The sequence below is a fragment of the Schistocerca nitens genome, chromosome 2, assembly GCF_023898315.1.
Source record: "Schistocerca nitens isolate TAMUIC-IGC-003100 chromosome 2, iqSchNite1.1, whole genome shotgun sequence".
Classification (NCBI taxonomy): domain Eukaryota; kingdom Metazoa; phylum Arthropoda; class Insecta; order Orthoptera; family Acrididae; genus Schistocerca; species Schistocerca nitens.
In genome coordinates this window covers 510,657,611-510,679,827 of record NC_064615.1, presented here as the reverse complement: position 1 = coordinate 510,679,827, position 22,217 = coordinate 510,657,611, and the positions used below count along the sequence as shown (strand labels likewise).

Below are 22,217 nucleotides of genomic sequence, written 5' to 3'. Positions count from 1 at the left end.
CAGAATCTAGGTTGGGGTCACAGACCAAGCAGTATTGTAGCCCAATGTCTAGATTAGGATGAAAGGTGACAGTTGGTTCTGATTTGGCAGACCCAACAATTGTCAATATTAAATCTAAATTATGGTGACAGTTGGAAGATGACTATTTGGTTGTGAGTTAGAGAAGCCGACAAATGTGAATGGAAAGTCTAGGTTACAGTGGCAGACCACCAAGACGCGGCAAAAGCACAAAATGAAAACTCAAATTCATTACAAACTTGCATCTATTTGTCTCCTGTAAATAAAATGTTTTCCTGTGAAAATACAATTTTATTGCACTCCATACTATATACAAGGTTACTGTAACATTACATCCATGACCACTCAAGAAAGATGTTATTAACATAACAATTTGTAGTTGGAGAACAGAAGGCCTCTTGCAAAATTTGATCTGAAGAGCACTAACAGCCAAAAACAGTAATGCAAGAAAAAAATAAAAATTTCCTTTCCAGAAGGCACAAGTCTTTCAATAACACATACTTGCTTCCCACAAACTCTTAATCAAGATGTGTTTGTAGGCCAGAGCACATAATTATAAACTGATTCTTTCTTGCGTGCAAACTGCTCTCCCAATTCATCATCAAAACTTAAATACTAGTTGCCAAATATGAGATTTTTTATGAAGTTTTTGCGGAATGTTCTACAACTAACATCAGATATAGCTGTTATAACATGCTCTTCTATTCTGAACATATTATCCCTGTAAGTTGCATTTCCCCAAACACTAATCCATACCTCACATCTCTTACCTAGTATTTATCCCATTGTAGAGGATCCTGTTTTTCACAATTTTGCAAATTAATGTATTTTCACCTCGCATGGCCCTTCCTGCACCTCCTCCTCCCTCCCCCGACATCAGTTAACTTAAGCAAGATAAGTTGTGCGCATCACATGTCTCCGAATCATACAAACTATGTTCTCTATGCTATGTGTTAAAATATTATAACAATTTGTGTATCGTGTATTCTGGTGCAAAGATTGGGGACCAGCCCAACACTTGTCTAATCAAGCAAAAATAAATCACCTAAAAACCACTTTAACACTAGAGGTACCGGACTTTGCCGTACCCCTAGTAGTACCTGTGGGTCACTTTTGACCCACAACAGTTAACTGCCGTTTCATTCATATCTGGATGGTGTTTTCAGTGTCACCATGTTCACAAAACGTTCAGAAAGACTCTGAAGTATACCCAAGGATAATTTGGTCTCTAAAATGAACAGTACATGGTCAAACAAATTTTCAGAAATAAGCTTATTTTTATTTTAAATTTTACAGAATAAATCCCACAGTCTCTCATCAATCATCGTTAAAACAAGTACGTAAAACAATGTTACAATGTTTTTCTTTATAAAAAGAATGAAACTGATTCAAAACATATTGTTTAAGTGAGTACTAATAGTATTTTTACTTTTACAGACAAATAAGCGAAGTACTGAGAATTTATGAAACATTCTAAAATGCAGCAGATGAGTAAAATGATCCATGTGTTTTCTTGCTTATTGCAATCAAGGAACTAAAACATAAGAACCAACAACTTCGGTCTATAATTATAAATATTTGGAAATGTTTAGGAACAAAGAGTTGATAGAATTGTCTAAGCTGGAATGGAGTCACAGTTCAGACATTCAACAAGAGCTTTTGCTTGGCAGCTTTTGCGCACACACACACACACACACACACACACACACACACACACACACTTGTTGCACTTGAAGCATATGTTTAATGTTTTATTCTCCTCTTGCTGTTTGCAGGAAACCAAAATTTGACAACGCCTTCTATTTCCATATCGGCCAGTACCAGTATCGAGTGTCTTCAAAGGGAGATTGGCTCCTCTTTGCAGTATGTATGGGTCAGCAAGCTCATCTGCTTTTCTGAGGGTAAAGCTCGGAATGAAATCTTCTGAGAGGTAAGAAACTTAAAAATTATGTGAACATTGATCATGGCAGGGTCAAGAATATTGCAAAAGATACGCACAGTCCATCAGTGGGTGCCAGCTTGTACACTGTAGTGTCGAACCCTTTGGTCAACTATATCTAATCCACCCTCAGTTTAACTATAAAACATCACATTTTCTTCTCAACATTTTCATTCACTTGACATCTAGCATGCATGTTGCTCAGAAGAAGGAAATTTTTGTCTTTTTCCCATGGTATATTGTGAGAAGACTATGGCCTGACTTGTATAAGAGTGTAGCACACAATGCATCGTCTCCACTCAATGCCACAGGAGGGACCTCTGCTAGAGTGATCTCCAAAGAGTGCCACTTACTGCTTGATAAGTCTTTGTATGAAATACCCCAGGCACCATATGCTCCAAGAGATGCTGGGAGCCTTTTCTGCAGTGCTTTTTTTTATTTATTTCTGATGGGGTCACTGACACATAGCTGCAACACAGAGAGTGGTGAGTCATCTACAACATGTCATCTGGTGTGTCCCGTCAGCCTGGGTACCTTCTGCAACACATTCTGGGCGCTGCGCCTATCTGCTAGGTCGCCTGGCTCAGTCCGTCCCCACTTGGTACCACTGGAACTCTCCACTTCCTTGCCTGGAAGTGGATGTCGCATGGCACCCCCTCTTCCTTGTCCACGATGAGCTGCTGCGCCATGTCTGGCACCCAAATACTGTGACCATGTCCACCTCTCGCTGCTCCGTCAACTGCACTGACCGCCACACTATTGCCATCTTTTGAGTCATCCACAACACCTAGATCATTGCCTTTGTCAACTACAAATTGAATCATTTATCACAATTCTTTGTAGCTGGTGAGAGATAGGGAATGGTGGGAAAAGACCAGCAATGACGCAGTTTGGCTTATGTGTTTACATTAGATGATGTATTTTGAATAAAGATTTATGTTTCAGTGACTTATCGACTCCATCAGGACACTGACCAGAAACTCCTGCACCTCGTCATCATTGTCCTTGTCGAGGGACCCGATCTGCACTGCACACTCATTTGGCTCATTGTTGGGAGGGACATCCACGCCCTCAGGTAGAATCCATAAATTCGACACATAAAGAATAGAAAAAAGGAACTTGTACCATGGACTACATGCTCATTGGTTCAAAAACTTCAACAGAATGGTTCATGCTTATGTTTTGGAAGAGGTAGGTCGTCGTCAGATGGATCAGATTCTGCTCGCTGTTCATTTGATACATCAGAATCACTTGTTCATTTGATACATCTGAATCACTTGTTCATTTGCTACATCTGAATCACTTGAGTCTGCAGTTTCCACTGGAACAAAATTGTTATCCTCCTCCATATTCATCTCACTACCAGATTCATTGCTTGATACAATCAGTGAAATGTTCTCCAAATAGTAGAGAATCTCAGCCTCCGTAAGGCCATGTCGTCTTGCAATCGCAGCTTCAATGACACAAACTTGTGAAAATAAACTGCAAGCTCACTTCGCTGGCATCAGGACTGCCTCAGCCCGCTCAGCTTGACCACAGACAAAGGTATACTGACTAGAAACTTTCATAAGGGTGATGCACAAGACATATGCTGTCATGTAACAGAACTATTAGCTGAGCTCCTGACAGTGATGCAGAGAGCGGGAAAGCTTCCCACTGCATAATATATTACTTGGGGCTTCCCAGTGTCACTTTGTGTGCCTGCATGTCACCAGCCTGCAGAAAACGTAAAGCCATGCTGACACCCCTCCATGCTGATAACAATCTTCGAATTCTTAGTATTTCGCATTCTTTTTGGCCACAAGTGTTATAATATACTCCAACATCTCGTGAATAATGTCGAGGCATGCCCAGAAACTATTTAGTGATTGAAAACCGGTGCCACTGATATCAAAGTGCATTAAAATGTGTATGGGTCAAAAATGACCCACATGGTACTACTGATACAACAGGTAAATTTTTCATGCTTCTAGGTGTGCTAGTAGGATGAAATTTTGTTGAGTTGTACAATCCCATAAATGATGAAGTCACAGGAGCATTTTGTCCCGCGATGATTATGGAGGGGAGTAGAGCCCTCTAAAAACCCTTTTTGGTCAAAAATGGCCCATGTGGTACTTCTAGTGTTAAGGCTGGCCAGTGTATCAGATCAATGGTTGTTAACATGCCACGCAGACTCATTCTGTCTCTGGCTCATCAGCCATTGCACTGTGCAATGATTTTGTAATTCATCAATGAATGAAAATGTGCAGAATAAACTTGTTTCTTTGTTTTTAAATCATCTTTAGCATTTAGAAAGTGTACTGCAACTGAGCTGAACTAAGGTGCTTCTTTATCTCTGAGATGTGGATTTTCCAATTAAGACTGTGATCTACCTGTAGCCCCAAAATTTAACACTATCTACTTCTTATATTTCATTGTTGGAGTGCACCGTTATTTAAGTTTGTGGAATTCTATGAAATGTATTGATAGTTTCTGGAAAATTATGAAAGTAGTGAAATGTGGTCACTACACAGCCCAAGACGTTAACCCACATAAACTTCTTCCTTTCAGACTATGTTAACGAGAATGTGATCATAGACTACCTGAATATGCAGTGAAACCCAGTGACAACATAGTGAAGCTGTGACTTGAAACTTCTTAATTTTTGTGTGAGAGCCATCAGTAATATGCAAGTGCAACTTCAAGAATATGTAACATTAAACAACAATTGAAAAGCCACGATCGCTTCAATATCATTTAATAGATGACAGGTTTCAGCACTCTGAAGGTGCCATCATCGGATCGGAAATGTGGATTAACATTTATAAAACCATATGGACATCACGGCACATCAGGCAGAGCGTCTGGTAAAATCATTGTCACAACCAATAAAAAACAATAAAAAACTGCTCTCAAGGTAGTTCTTTCCATAAAATATAAAACTGAAGTCACCAGATGAAACTACCACTGCTCGCCTAACACCAGTCAGCATTATCATTGCCCAGATCCAATGATGGCATCTTCAGAGTGCTGAAACCGGTCATTTAGTAAATCATATTGAAGCGATCGTGGCTTTTCAATTATTTTAAAAACAGAGTAATCGCCCTACAACACACCATGTGTTCACTGCAAAATTAAACAAAAAATGTGTTGAACATGCTCACCATCACGGGGTACTTTCACGCTGTATTGAGTACTTTGATATGAATTCCATACTAATCTTGTTCTAAACAAAGATTTAACTCTTAAAATAAACTAAGTCATAGGTCATTGTCAACATTCCTGGCTGTTTTCCATATTCCTGTCACTACATACACATTATCAATTAGAAATTTGTTAAGAACTTAAAACTAGTCAATAGCCTACAAAATTTGGTTGTCGGTTGTATTTCTCTTCCCCTCTGCCCTCTCTCTCTTTTATTTATTTATTTTTCAAAATAAAAGTAGCACAATTCCCTGTATATCTGGTAGCTTTAATTTTCTAAGCAGCGTATATCACTTCAAATTAAAATTTCTCAGAATATAAACGTACCTGCACCAACAAACTTTTCACATTAGTCCTTATGTCAGAACCAATAATATTCAATGAGCTGATATTTGCAAGGCATTCCTGCAGTGCCTTCCATACATCCTCTGATTGTGTTTTTGGTACATCAAGGTCACAAAACCACTTTATGATAATTTCCTCTTTATGCTGAATACGAAAACTGTTGTCTTGAAGGACATTTTTTGCTAGGCACAGTCTTTTACACAGAGGTATGGTCTCCTCGTTTAATCTGGCTAGCAGCACTGTAAAGAAAATGGTAACATATATCATTGTACTTTCACCATACTAGAAACACACATTACATATGAATGTGTGAAACCTACAGCATATCCACATCCATGACAATCTCCTCACTACAACCTTACAAAATTAATAACGTATCTAAATAACACATCTAATCTAAAATAATAATTGGAGATATAAAGATCCAACAATCAGTACCTCAAAGTAACTTTCTGTGCACACAGCATGTGTTGAGACAATTTCATTATAACAAATAATAACAGTGAAAACAATACATCCAAGGAAAAGACTTCCTGTCTGTACACATCAGTATGACTCAAGAACACTACACTCACAGTTAATTCTTAACAAATATAGCCACTCCAACCTTCGTGTAGTCACATTCAAAGCAACCACGTCAGCACAGATAGTATTATCTAAACAATGAATCATGTTGTAAAAATACAGAGTGTCATGGTCATAGCATTCAACAAAATAAAAGTGTCATAATAAGAGTCGCCAACAGCCTTAATGAATTTAATGAAAGACATTACTGAAAAACACCATAGGCTGCACTCATAAAACCCTTATTTCAATTTTGACCTTCTTGGCATCCACATAAAGGGCAGCTTCATTACAAACTATCAAGCAGGTTCCATGTAGTCACACAACTGAAAAATTGTCTTTAACTAATAACCTGAATTTAAAAATCACAAAAAATATAATACTACATAACATGGAAGTAGGCATTGTAATTCGTAACATCATAATTCATAACGTAACTCATATGTGACACTTGTGTGACAACAAAGTTCATATCTGTCAGAGGAATTAATGAAAAACGTGGAAATTATTTCCTTACATGACACGTACAGTAACATGAGAGTAATTTTTAGATATTTACGTGCACCTGTTCAACACCCAACTGATGTCCTGTTATGCAAAGCACATACATGCAAAAATGCCTTTAGATATTTCAGTTTCCCATAGTGATATGGGAAGCTCATCTTCCTTATTTAAGAAGCTTCTTATGTACTGATGGAAAGATCCAAGCGTATTATGATTGGCACCCTTAGTGCTGCCCAACCTGCAATTTCTTGTTTTCCCATTAATTACTTCTACTGTTTTTACAATTATTTGGCATCTATGTCTTGAGAAACATTTACCCTAGATAAGGTTGACTGAAAATTTTGCAAATAACAAGGCTTGGGCAGGCATTGCATTTTGGTTACACTGAATGCTTCTGGGAATTAGTTGTCAAAGTAAAATCTTACCAGAAACATTCAGATGTAGACCATGCTATGTGAGATGTAAATGTGTTAGGAGCAACATACCAGTTACACCCATGTGTGATCATCCCATCTTGTTAAGCAACTTCTGGAGTCTGCATCTACATATTTGATAAAAAGCTTCAACCAAGGCTTGTCATTTCACTCAAGGAATATTCTCAGTGAAGCGCCTGATGTTGCCGTCAATTGCATAGTTGCGGTAATGGTCCAAATTGTTCTTGCCACCCATACCAAATAAGTTAACTGAATTAACCTATACTAGATGCCGGTTATGTACTGTATTGCAATGGTGATGTGGTGTGTGATGTCATACATGCACAAACAGAAAGGAAAGGAAACACTGACAATATTTTTTCTGTATCTACATTAGTTTTCAAAATATAGTTTGTGGCAACAGACTCAGTTGTAGAGTACCTAGAAGTCTAGATTATGTAAGAAAGTGGTAGTTTGACTGTGCACAGCCAACAAATCTGAAAGCACACCAGTACATAAGAAGCTGTACGGTGGCTTCCATAGTATCGATGTAGAGGTAGATCTGCACCATAGCCAGAAGTCTATGTTAATTAGTAAGGTGACAGTTTGGTTGTGAGTTGTCAAAGCAGTATTGAACAGTGAATCCCAAGAATCACCACATGGTGTTCTTTACTATGATCTTTGCCAAGAGAGCTTCAATTACAGGTGACACAACCCCATGTCCTGTATTTGGTTTAAAAGAATTTCCTTTCCATGACAACTTGTACACTTGCAAAACTATACTTTCACAAGTATGAGTGTTTTGGATACATAATTTATTTCATAGTAAATCAGAATTGGTGTTCACAGTTACTGCCAAAGAATAATCTTTACTGAATTTCATTGTAAATCAACAGAAAAAAATGTGCATTTTTGAGAATTTTCAGAAGCTGCCATTGTCCTGTACATATTCTAATTTGTAGTAAATTGGCATTTGTGATTTAGTTACTATAGCAGTTATTGTAACCAACATATTGTGTTACATCTACTTTTCCCTTAAAGAGGAGACACCCTATATATTGTCTATATTTATCATAAATTAGCTCTGTTTTCCAGTTTGCTTACAACTATAATAATTAACCTCAAAAAGTTTTAGTAATTTTTACCACAGGTTGTTCTACTGCCTTAATTGAAATCTCATTTTGTGTATTTGCTCCAATTCTCATAAGGAACTTTTTAGTTCAACATATTAAAAGATAATCAGTGGGCTTAACTTAAAAGTTATTTGTTCACTGTTCTGTAATGCAGCATACTGGCTAAAATGCACCCCGACTGTGAATGTTGCTCTCAAACAAGGAAAGAGTTGGTTGACATTCATAAGCAGCTAGAAATCGCCCTGACTACTGCCAAAGGATTGGCAGCTGCTGCGAGTCGTCGTCTTGGAAGAGCTCCCAAGAGCCATGCATCTGTGGTACCAGTACCATAGGTACCTCAAGTACAATCCACTATTCCCTCTGCAGAAAGTACGGGATCTGTCATTACACATCCACTTGATTGTGAGTGGTGTTTCAGTGTTAGAGCTAGGCACCCTGTACGGGGTGGATGGGGACCAGGGAGGACTCAAGGTGTTGTACCAATCCCCCCTTACCAACAAGTCTATGGTGCTGTCTTTCACTGAAACTGAAACTGAGCCAGTAGGACTCACTTCACCTGTTTTGGCGAACCTATTTTGTCCAGTTGCAAGAGCAGGCAAATGCAAGACAATAGGGATCTATTAATCATCAGTTCAAACGTACAGTGAATGATGGTATCCCTCCACTCAACATGTTGAAGAGCCTATTGCGGCAGCCATTAAAGGAAACGGGTGCAATTAACTGCAGCTTGTGATGCGTGTTGGAACAAATGATGCCTGTTGTCTGGGCTCAGGGGTCATCGTTGGATCATTCCAGTAACTAACAGAGAAGGTTAAGAAGACCAGCCTTGTGCATGGAGTTTTAATGAATCTTGCAATTTGCAGCATTGTCCCCAGAACTAATCATGGCCCTTTGGTTCTGAGTCGAGTGGAAGGACTGAACCAGAGACTTTGAAGGTTCTGTGACAAGCTAAGCTGCAACTTCCTGGACTTGTGCCATAGGTTGTGAATGGCAGGGCCCCCTAAGTGTGCACTACACATCGGAGGCTGCCAGTCACATAGCTGACTGTGTGTGGGTATGCACACAAAAATCAGATGACTCTCCATCCAATCCAAATGACAATAGCTGCAGGAAACCCAGAAGTATCAGTGTAAGATCAAAAGAAATGCCTTGCACAGGTGAGAGTACTAAAATCCTAATGGTTAAGTTTTGAAGAATTCACAAAAAAGTGCCAGAGTTTGAAGAACTCCTGAAAGGCAGTGAAGTCCACAAAATACTAGGTCCACAAAGCTGGCTGAAACCTGATATTGATAGCAGAGAGTTTTAGGGAAAATTTGAGTGTATATTGAAAGGATAGGCAAATGGGAAATGGAGGAGATGTATTTGTCGCAACAGACATGAAAGTCAGATCCATCAAAATAGAAATTGAAACTGCATGTGAGATTGTTTGGGCAAGACTCAGTACCAAGGGTGGACATGAAATGATAATTTAATTGGATCCTTCTTTAACCCACTAGACGCATCTCCTGATGTAACGGAAAGCTTAAGAGAAAACCTCAGTTCACTTGCACTTAAATTCCCCAATCATACTGTAATCGTCAAAGGAGACAATCAATTGGAAATTACAGTTTTGTTAGTACTGGGCATGATAAGCCATCCAGTGAAACATTGCTAAATGCCTTCTCCGAAAACTATCTAAAACAGATAGCTCGGAAACCCACTCATGATGGAAATATATTGGATTTAATGGCAACAAACGGACCTGATCTCTCTGAGGATGTTGTGGCAATAACGATTACCAAAGTACAAAGGACAAGTAAAACAAGCAGAAAGCACACATGTTCAGTAAACTATAAATATATATATATATGGCAATAACGATTACCAAAGTACAAAGGACAAGTAAAACAAGCAGAAAGCACACATGTTCAGTAAACTATCTATCTATCAGCAGTGTCATATCTCAATGAGGAACTTGAAACTTTCAGCACCGGCGTGGAGAATGTACAAGAACTATGGCTCAAGTTGAAAAGCATAATTGACCATGCCCAGTAGTACAGTTCGTAATGGGAGGGACCCTACACGGTATACAGTCACTACAAAGAAACTTCTAAAGAAATGGAGACTACTGCACTAATAGATGTAAAGCAAAACAAAGGGCTATAGATAGAGCAATGCTGAATGAAATGCTTTTGGCTGTCATGAGAGCAATGTGTGAAGCCGTCAGTGATTACTGTAATGGTATTTTGTCAAATGAGCTTTCACAAAACCTAAATAATTTCTGGTCATATGTAAAGGCTGTTATTGGCATTAAAGTTAGTGTCCAGTCCCTAGTCCCTACCAAGTGAAACAGGGACTAACTTCATTATCAAAATTTCCTTCATAAAGGAAATTCAGGAAAATTGCCTCAATTTCATCCTTGTGCCACTGAAAAGATGAATGAAATAAGTATTAGAGTCAATAGCATTGAGAAACAGCAGAAATTGTTAAAACTGAACCAAGTTCCAGGGCCCAATGGAATCCCTATCAGATTCTATACTGAATTTGCAACGGAGTTACCCCCTCATCTATTGTAGATCCCTCACATAAAAAACTGCACCCAGTTCTTGGAAAAGAGCACAGGTCACACCAGTTTACAAGAAGGGTAGTAGAATTCATCCATAGAACTACTGTCCAATATCCTTGACATCAACTTGTTGTAGAATCTTGGAACATATTCTGAGCTCAAACATAATGAGGTATCTCAAACAGAATGACCTCTTCCATGCCAACAACTATGGATTCAGAAGACATTGATCATGCAAAACCCAACTCACACTTTTCTCACATGATGTGACCAGGCAGTTAGGCAGATGCAGTATTTCTTGATTTCTGAAAAGCATTTGACTCAGTACCACTCGTATTCTAATAGTCAAAAGTACAATCATACAGGGTATCAAATAGAGTGTGTGACTGGATTGAGGACTTATTGGTGGGGAGGATGCAGCCTGTTATCTCGGATGGAGAGTCCCCATCAGATGTAGAAGTAACTTCGGAGTTGCCCCAGGGAGTTGTGTTGAGATCCTTGCTATTCATTTTGTATATAAATGATGCTGCAGATGATGCAGTTATCTATAATGAAGTACTGTTTGAAAGAAGCTGCATAAATATTCAGTCACATCTTGATAAGATTTCAGAGTGGTGTAAAGATAGGCTACTTGGTTTAAATGTTCAAAAATGTAAAACTGCACACTTCAAAAACAACAAACTGGCCAACTCATACAAATACCTGGGCGTAACACTCTGCAGGGATATGGGATGGAATGATCAATTAGGCTCATTTGTGGGTAAAGCAGGTGATAAGACTCGGGTCATTGGGTGGATACTGGGGAAGTGAATCACTCTACAAAGAAGATGGCTTACAAATCACTCGGTGACTGGTTCTAGAATATTGCTAAATTGTGTGGGACCCATACCAAATAGAACTAATCAGGGATATTGAATGTGTACAGAGAAATGCAGCACGAATGGTTACAGTTTTGTTTGAACTGTGGGAGAATGTCAGAAAGATACTGAAGAAACTGAACTGGTAGACTCTTGAAGACAGACGTAAAGTATCCTGAGAAAGTCTACTAACAAAGTTTCAAGAACTGGCTTTAAATGATGACTGTACAAATATACTACAACCCCCTACATATCACTCACATAGGGACCGTGAAGGTAAGATCAGAATAATTACAGCACGTACAGAGGCATTCAAACAATCATTCTTCCCATACCCCACACATGAATGGAATGGGAAGAAACCCTAACAACTGATAGAGATGTACTTTCTGCCATGCACTTCACAGTGGTTTGCAGAGTGCAAATGTAAAACTCACTAGTAGAAAGACCTTCTTGGTCTTTCCAATCCTCTGACTATTTACAGCTTTAACTTGCAGTTTTTCCTTCAATTGTCTGTACACAGTCACTGAAGCAGTGAAGCTTTTAGAGCTACCCAGATTGAAAACAGGTGCTTTTCAGCTTCCAGTAAACCTCTTCCTCAAATCTGGCACATAACCATTGCCAGTCACCTATTTCATTTTTAACCTTACTGCTGCCTGGAGCTTTAAGATCAACTGCACGTTCACCATAATCCCAGAGCGATAAGCACAGATACCATGTAATTGCTAAAGGGTCACTATTCTGTGGCAGTTACCAACTTGTCCACTGCAACAAATTTGTTTAATCCAAACAGATTATTTAGCAAATGTCGTTCCATGAAAAATTGTGATTAGGCCTACATGGCTTATTACTGCTTATTTAATAAAGACCAAATTACTGATGACATTTATTTTGCAGAAAAATATATGTATGTTACATATAAATATCATCAAGTAAGTTAAATTTTAGGTTCTTAAATATATTTCATTAATGATGTTTCCCATATGCAATTTACCTGGCGCTCTGTAAAGCAGCAAAAACATAATGAGGAAAATATGCATCCTGTTTTCTTACATTACTTCACACTGAGAATAACACCATGAAAGACATAAATTGTCAAATGAAATGAAAGCTTTTAATGTGGAACCATACACAGTCTCTACCTCTTGAATAAAATGAAAATGAGTTAATACTATCTTTAAATAAAATGTAACATAATTCTTTTTACGAGAAAAACAGTCCCCAGGGTAAATTAGGGTCAATGGAGCATTTGATTCCACCCATCTGCTTTGACCCGTGATGTAATGGTGTTGTAGTATGTGATGTCACTACAGTGCGGAATTTTTGAGTTGGTTGTGTTTTTCGATGCCTTTTTGTTATTTTTGATGGTGCACTCTGGTGGTGGATGTTGACGTGCTGAGTTTAACGTGCAACAGCGCGAGGTTGACATGAGTTCCGGCGGCTCGGACCAGGGACATGTATATGCAGCGTTTTGTGTGTGTAAGTGTATGTGTGTGTGTGTGTGTGTGTGTGTGTGTGTGTGTGTGTGTGTGTGTGTGTGTGTGTGTGTGTGTGTTCGGGGTGGCCAATCTAAGTGATACTGCCAGAGGTTTTTGTTGGTAAGTAGTTTTTGTTTTGGTTTTATTCTATAGTAATTGTGATGTTTTGTGTTGTCTATTTATGGTAGGTTGGTTGCGTTTTAATTGATGTAGGAGTATTTTGGTTTCTGAGTCGTCGTGGTTTTGGTTCAATTGTTCAGAGTTGTAGGTGTTGGTTTATTATGTAGGTCAAGGGAAACGTCCAATTCCACTTTTTTGGGGTTGTAGGTGTTGGTTTTTTGGTATCAGTAGCTGCGGTTCAGCTATATAGGTCAAGAGAAATGTCAGATTCCTGTGGCTTTTTGTTGGTATAGTGGAATACTGTAATTTAAATTTTTTTAGTTGTTATTTGTTTTGGGATGCTGCGGAGATTTCTTAATTGTTGTGTATTAGCTTGCCCTGCCCTAACCCCCCCCCCTTTCCCACGGTTGTCCCTTTAGTTTCATTTTCTTTTTGGAGTTTTGGAGTGAGACGTTATTGTGTCATTTTTATTTTTGTTCATGTTTGTTGGCGAATGTATGTGGTGACACATTGATGACATCATGGGTCAAAGCACATGGATGGAATCAGATGCTGAATTTGCACTTTTGTAAAATTCACATTGTTTATGAATGAAACACATTACATAAATGTATGACACATATTACATACAAGCTGGCCATTTCACGAGCAAGTAGATCAATTTTCAAAATTAATAGTCCTCATTTACCCTGCACCTGAGGTTCAAGTTACAATCTGTGGCCAATAAATATCAAATAATCAAAATAATATGGTTATTTTAAGTTGTTTGGATCTTAAAGCAATGTGACTTAAAAGATATTAGTGTTTAATAAGTGGAACAGTTCAACAAAAACAACACATCAAAGTTTTACAGAACATTCAAGGAAAATATGACACGACATCAACCACCAAGTTCATGTTTCAAAAGAAGATGGAACACTAGAGACAAACCCAAAAAATAACTGTGAAATATTAACCCAATGCTTTTACTCACTACCTAACTGTGATAAACTAACACTACACTTCAAAAAGCCACAACTTGATCTCGATTTCAAATCCCCAAAACATGAAGTAATTGTGGACGTAATAAAATCATTGGAAAATAGCAGGTCACACGGACAAAATGGACCGATTTCAGAACGTTGACCACGAAAATGTTATTCAAAAGTAAAATAATCATTGAAAACAACTAGGGAAAATAAAAAAGTACCAAACAATGGAAGTCAGCCCTAAGACACCCCATCCACAAGAAAGGAGTGAAATTTTATACTTACGGAATATCGTCTCAGATATGTGTCTGGATTCGTGATTTTTGTCAGAGGGGTCACAGCTAGTAGTAACTGATGGAAAGTCATCAAGTAAAACAGAAGTGATTTCTGGCATTCCCCAAACTAGTGTTATAGGCCCTTTGCTGTTCCTTATCTATATAAACGATTTGGGAGACGATCTGAGCAGCCATCTTAGGTTGTTTGCAGATGATGTTGTCGTTTATAGACTAGTAAAGTCAACAAAAGATCAAAACAAATTGCAAAACAATTTAGAAAACATATCTGTATTGTGCAAAAATTAGCAGTTGAGCCTAAATAACGAAAAGTGTGAGGTCATCAACATGAGTGCTAAAATCCGTTGAACTTTGTTTACATGATAAATCGGTCAAATCTAAAGATCGTAAATTCAACTAAATACCTAGGAATTACAATTATGAACAACTTAAATTGGAAGGAATACACAGAAAATGTTGTGGGGAAGGCTAACCAAAGACTGCATTTTATTGGCAGGACACTTAGAAAATGTAACAGATCTACTAAGGAGACTGCCTACACTATGCTTGTCCATCCCATTTTAGAATACTGCTGCACGCTGTGGGATCCTTACCAGATAGGATTGACGGAGTACTTCAAAAAAGTGCAAAGAAGGGCTTGTATTATCGTGAAATAGGGGACAGAGTGTCACTGAAATGATACAGAATTGGTATGGACATCATTAAAACAAAGGTGTTTTTCGCTGCGAAGCAATCTTCCATGAAATTCCAATCACCAATTTTCCCCTCTGAATGTGCAAATATTTTGTTGATGCCGACCTACATAGGGAGAAACGTTCACCACTATAAAATAAGGAAAATCAGAGCTCTCACCGAAAGATACACGTGTTCGTTCTTTCCCCACGCTATACGAGACTGGAATAATAGAGGATTGTGAAGGTGGTTTGATGAACCCTCTGCCAGACACTTAAATGTGATTTGCAGAGTATCCATGTAAGTGTAGATGTAGAAGACAAAACAGACCCCAATAACTACATAGGAATTTCACTACTACTTGTCACACACAAAATTCTATCCAAAGCCTTGTTAAATCCCTACAGGCACAGATAGATACACAGATAAGAATATCTCAAGGAGGGTTCAGGAAGGGAACATTAGGGAGCAAACAGATCTTATGCCTGGCAACATTATTAACAAGGATAAAGTCCAAGAACATCACAATAACATCTGTCAATTACAAGAAGGCCTACGAACCCATAGATACAGAAACACTCTCCAATATCCTGAAAGAAATTATGGTGGACAACACGACCAGAAAGCCAACCCAAATACAACAATCAAAGGGAAGTTGATGGGAGGGAGATCAAACCCATTCAAAATCAACAAAGGACTGAGTCAGGGAGATGGCTTGTCATCCAATCTATTAATCTGAGTTTAATCAGGACATGGGATAAAGAAATCAGTGGGGTCAAGACAGGGAGAGACAAGGATAAAATCATCAATACAAAATGCCTGACCTTTGTTGGTAATATAGCCATCATAACAAATAACAGAAAAGAAGCCAAAGAAGCTCTAGAGACTATACATGCAATGTCAGCCAAAATGGGATTACAAATCTCACATGAAAAAGCACAGTACTTGGGCAAAAAATTCACACACCACACAGAGAAACACCACTGGTGACTAAGTACAGAAGTGCAAGTAGAAATTTTCAAATGCCTGGGAGGGTTTAAAGAACATAGGACTGAACTCGACATCCAATGAAGAACTAGAAAACTACAAAAAGCATACAGACATACATGGAACCACTACAACAAAATAAGCATCTCCATCAACCCCAAATTAAGACACTGTAATACAGTAGTGTTACCAAAGGCCTTGTAAGTCTCAGAAACAACATTAATCAAGGGAAAAACGCATGTGACACAAAAAAAAGAGAGGAAAATACTGGGAAAGTTCAGAAAGAGGGAGCTCTAGATAAACAGATCAACAAAAGAACTGTATGAACAGAGACAATTACAAATAACATCAGGAAAAGAAGTGAAAAGTTCAATGTACACTTCAATACGATGAATGAAGACAAACTTGACGAAAAAATGTTAAACATGATGACCAGCAATACAGTGGAAACAAGCTGGGTAAAGGAAACCATGGATGATAGTTCAGGACCCCATTTATGACAGAAATAACTTAAATCTAATAGCAACAACAACAAAAAACCTGACCTCTTTGAGAAAGTCCACAGTAAACTGGTATCAGTGAGCATAACATAGTTACAGTAACAGTAAATATCAAAACAAAAACGGCAACTAAAGCAAGCAGACGGATTTATATTTTCAGAAAAATAGACAGAGAAACAATAGTGTCATATCACAATGAGGAACTTAAAACTTTTAGCTCATGACAGGGGCATGTAGAGAAACTAGGGTTCAAGTTTAAAAGAATAGCTGACCATGCACTGGATAAGTATGTATCAAGTAGGACAGTTCATAATGGGAGGAGTCCTCCAAAGTATACGGTCACTGAAAAGAAACATCTAAAGAAACAGAGACATCTGTATCATAGGCATTCTAAAACAAAGCACAGGGTTGTAGATAGAAAGATGCTGAATGAAAGTCATCTGGAAGTCAAGAGAGCAATGCATGAAGTCTTCGGTGACTACCATAGCAGAATGCTGTCATACAATCTTTCACAAAACCTAAAGAAATTATAGTCATATGTAAAGGACGTTTGTAGCATCAGAGTTAAGTGTCCAGTCACTCATGGACATGACTGGACCTGAAGTTGAGGGTAGCAAAGCAAAACCTGGTATGTTTAACTCTGTTTTCAAATGTTCCTTTAAAAAAGAAAACCCAGGAGTATTGCCCCAACTTATTTCTCATATCACTGAAAAGATGAGTGAAATAGATATTAGTGTCAGTGGTGTTGAGTAACAACTGAAATTGTTAAAACTGAAAAAAGCCCAGGGTCCAATGGAATCTGTATCAGATTCTGTAGCCAATTCACAGCATTGTATGCCCCTCTGTTAGCTACAGTCTACTGTAGAATTCTCAAACAAAATACTGTGCCCAGTAGTTGGAGAAATCACAGGTCACATATGCCTACAGGAAAGGTACCAGAAGTGATCCACAAAGCTAAATGTAATGAGGTATCTTGAACAGAATGACCTCCTCCATATCAACCAGCATGTATTCTGAAAACATCAATCATGTGAAACCCAACTCACAGTTTTCTCACATGACATCCTAAAAGCTAGGAGTCAAGGCAGTCAGGTGGATGTAGTATTTCTTGATTACTGAAAAGCATTTGACTTTGTACATCAACTACACTCATTACTGAAAAAAAAAAATGATTATACGGGTTACATAACATAATTTGTGACTGGATTGAGTATTTATTTGAAGGAGAAGGAAAGCATATTATCTTGGATGAAGTGATATCAACTGATGTAGAAGTATCTTTGTGTGTACCCCAGGGAAGTATGTTAAGTCCCTTGCTGTACATGTTGCATATTAATGATCTTGTGGACAACGTTAATAGTAACCTCAGACATTTTGCAGATGATACACTTATCTACAATGAAGTATACAGCCTGAACAAAGCTGCACAAACATTCAGTAAGATTCTGATAACATTTCAAAGTAGGACAATGGTTGGCAACTTGCTATAAATGTTTAAAAAAAATGTAAAACTGTGTACTTCATGAAACAGCAAAACATTGAACCCTATGAAGGTAATATCAGTGAGTTTGTAAACTCATACAAATATTTGGGTGTAATGCTTAGTAAGAATCTGAAGTGGAACGATAACATAGATTCAGTCATGTGTAAAACAGGTGGCAGACTTCTGTTTATTAGTAGAATATTAGGGAAATGCAATCAGTCTGCTTACAAATCACTTGTGACCCACCCTACAGTATTGCTCTAGTGTGTAGAACCTGTACCAAAGGAACTAGCAAGGGATGGTGAACATATACAGAGAAGGGTAGCAGGAATTGACACACATTCATTTGACCTGTGGGAGAGTGTCACTGAGATGTTGAAAGAACCAAATTAATAGCCTCTTACAGGTACATGGAAACTATTCTGAGAAAGTCTTGCTACTAAGTTACAAGAATTAAGTTTAAATGATGACTCTGGGAAGATACTACAACTTCCCAACATTTTGTTCCCATAGGGATCATCATGATAAGATTAGATTAATTACAGCAACACAGAGGCATTTAAACAATCAATTTTTTCTCTTGCTCCATTTGTCAATGGAATGGGAAAAGCCCTAATACCCAGTACAGTGGCATGTTTTCTCTGCCAATCGCTTCACACTGGTTTGCAGAGTCAGGTGTAGATGTGGACCGAAACAAACTAAACATCTCCGGGGAAGACATGGCACAGGCAAAAAAAATCACAAAACATCGAGTGAGAAGTGGACGGCGGAGAGGGGAAAAAAAGCACAGTAAATATATGTGAAGTTTTTGGCAAGAAAGAGAAAGAACCTGAAAAAAAAGGTCAAGGAAACTGACTGTGTTTTAATAATAAATGGAACAGTTTTCGACTAAACACAATAGTGCCAAAGTAAAGCGCGACTCTCTGATGTACTAAATTGTTGTTCACATTGAAAATAGTGTAAGCGGTTCATTATACTACACATTTGCTGTTAGTATTGTATACCTCCTCTCCGGGTTGAATATTTGTGTCCGGTTGCGCGAATATGTGATGTATTTAAAAATTTCTAAGTGAAGCGTACTTAATTTTTGTACCAATCATCATTTCTTAGTTCATAACACTAAATGACGATACAAGAAAGCAGCAGAGGTTATATTAAACCTTTTCCAAATAATGCTGTGGACACGTGCCTAACCTACTTGTTTCCCTGCAATTTCAGTTGTACGCTATTTCAAAATAATAAAGAAAAGGGTGAGTTTCTTCACTATTTCAGGACGCCTTTTCTACATGTTAAAAGCAATATATCAACAACAACAAAATCTAATCACGTGTATCATACCTGTTGCTAGAGCCATTTCGAATTTGCCTCGATCCGACTTCTGAAGTCAAACTATGACGACAAAATCATGACGAATATACTTAACAGATTTCGTCTTCCAGAAATAAATATCATCCTTTGTACACATACGTGGGAGAGTAACATTTACAGCAGTACAGGTAAATAAAGCACATAGCAAATGACTAGAGTCAGCAGTCCAAGCACAACGTTCGCGGACCGCTTGTTTTGAAACCGTATGTAAACATAAACAGTGGTACTAAGCCGATTGCGACGTTTAAAAGAGCGCACTATATGGATACTGTATAAATAAATTACGTGCTAGCAGAGAAGATAAGGCAGAATGGAAAGGGAACAAAGTCAAAAAAGAAAGAAAATACAGCTTCTGTAGAGCGCAGCAATTTTCTTATCCTTTAATTCGTATTCTGCGTAATTCTTTTACACTCTGTGGAAAACAGAGTCCCCATGCCTCCCCTTTGACCATCATACTGTTTAGATCTGAAATCTGAGGATCATAACTATTTACTGGATCGTGACTCGTATCTGAAACCTTTGCCTTTATGTCTGCACACAACACATCTGCACAGACAGATCGTTGGGTCTGAGCAAGAAGATTGCGCACATATGAGAAATGAGCAAACTTGGAAACTACAGTAGAGTTGGTGATCTGAGAAAAATTGCTGAAATCTGTGGGTACCAATCACATCTGTGCACACAAATCGTAGCGTGTGAACGGAAGCTAGCCACATATCCAACGCGCGAAACGTGTTTCAGTCAGCGTTTCTCTCATGTTTCTCGTCCGTTTGTGCACATCGAATTTTATAAAATGCAACATACACGTGAGTGCTCTAGCGAGTTCATTGCTGGACTTACTAACATGCTAGAGGGAAATTAAAAGCACAGAACACAGCGACCGAGAGGGATGCAGTGGCTGTTCATTCTACATAGCGAAATTTCGAACGGTTGACCTTACGGCAAATAGGGAAACGCCAATTAAAATAATAAAAAAAAATCTTTTTATACTATCTACCACAAGAGGTACTCAAAGTGGCAAAATCTATTCGATCTGTGGCTTGGGACAACTCCAAGTTTCTGATACTTTGACATTCTCTGCTTTCTTAGTGATTCCAACGAATATGGATTGCAAGGTTGCTAGTATGGATTGTACAAAACACAGTTTAAGAATTAGTAGTAGTAGTAGTAATTGTAGCTTCATTCATCTGTAGATCTCTTTTGGATATAGGACATGTCAAAGTATTTACAAGTTTTGACCAATTTAAAATAAGTCAGCTTCTCTCCATAATGAGTGAGATGTTGAACTCAAAAAGAGGAAGAGGTGTTAGTATTGTGCTATTCATAGCTTGAGGCTAAGTATTTCTTGAAAGGAAAAAAGAAGAAAGAACATAAAGTGAAGGTATTAGTTGGGATGTTGGATGTTTTACAATCATTATCATTTTTCCTCTTCAAATTGAAATTCATGGCATTAGTTTTCTTAATGTTCAATGTCACTTTATTGCTTATTGACCAATCATTAACTTCCTTGAGAGTTTCGTTTGCTTTCTCGCCAAGGAGATATCCTGTTTTCTCAGTGACTATAATACTGCTGTCATCAGCAAAGAGAATTTTTTCGCCATGAGTAACACTACTGGGAAAGTAATTTATGTATATCAGGGATAGTATTGGTCCTAATATGCTACCTTGCTGAACCCCTATATTAACGTATTTTGGTTCTGATAAGTGTTTTACTAAATCCAGAATGAGAATTTCCGGTGCAGAGTGAAAATCTCATTCTGGAAACATTCCCCAGGCTGTGGCTAAGCCATGTCTCCGCAATATCCTTTCTTTCAGGAGTACTACTACTGCAAGGTTCGCAGGAGAGCTTCTGTACAGTTTGGAAGGTAGGAGATGAGGTACTGGCAGAAGTAAATCTGTGAGGACGGGGCGTGAGTCGTGCTTGGGTAGCTCAGTTAGTAGAGCACTTGCCCGCAAAAGGCAAAGGTCCCGAGTTCGAGTCTCAGTCCGGCACACAGTTTTAATTTGCCAGAAAGCTGTTTCACTAAATGTTTAGATGTATTTGAAGGATGTGTTATCTCTCCTCTTTGTACCCTATATTCTAGGTATGGTCGAAACCAGTCATTAGCTACACCTCTTATTCCTAATGCTTCTAATTTATGTAATAGAGTCTTGTGGTCGACTGTATCAAACGCCTTAGAAAGATCCAAAAATATGCCTGTGTCACACTCATCTTTATCAAGAGCATCAAGTACAACTTTTGTGAATTCTACTATGGCTGACTCTGTATTTTGCCACTTCAGAAACCAAACTGTGATTTGCTTAAAAGATTGTATTTATTCAGGTAATTCGTTAATCTTTCATAATTGCTTCTATTATTTTTGAGAGTGCTGACAGCAGGAAAATGGCCTTCAATTTCCTATGTCTTCTGCATTAACTTTCTTAAGCAAAGGTACAACTCTTGCCTTTTTAACTACTCTGGAAATGTCCCTGATGTGAAGGCTTCATTTATTATATTTGTTAAGGGGCATTGTATAATCCCCAGGCATTGTTTCAGTATACACGTTGGTACTTCACCTACGCATACTGACTTTAATGTTTTATTTTTTGAACAGTTTTATTTGATTTCATTCTCTGTGGTTGAAAGTAACGTCACTGTATTTAGTGCAACATTATTTACAGCTGTTATATTTGTTTTGGGGAATTTTTCCTGTAACTTCTCTGCAATATGTGAAAAATGCTTGTTTACATAGTTTGCTAAGTGTTGTGAATCATTTATTACCTTATCCCCCTCCCTTAGCAGTATGTTATTCTGCATTTGTTTGCCTCTCCCCATTTCCTTTTTTATAACATCCCAGACTGCTTTGC

General features: G+C 38.1%; 1 protein-coding gene across 4 annotated transcripts in view; it reads right to left on the bottom strand.

Annotated features, from left to right (window-relative positions):
- LOC126236491 (uncharacterized) overlaps positions 1-20,142 on the bottom strand; it is a 149,799-nt gene extending 129,657 nt beyond the window's left edge. Inside the window, exons 1-2 of one of the 4 annotated variants that reach the window (XM_049945847.1) lie at positions 19,864-20,142; positions 5,468-5,724 (exon numbers count right to left, since the gene is read on the bottom strand). In XM_049945847.1, coding sequence (XP_049801804.1) covers positions 5,468-5,724; positions 19,864-20,086 — 480 coding nt within the window. In that variant the 5' untranslated portion in view covers positions 20,087-20,142. Of the gene's footprint in view, positions 1-5,467; positions 5,725-7,038; positions 7,095-19,340; positions 19,646-19,863 lie in introns of those variants that run through there. The other 3 variants (XM_049945844.1, XM_049945845.1, XM_049945846.1) reach the window with 3 other exon arrangements.
- Positions 20,143-22,217: the final 2,075 nt, after the last annotated feature.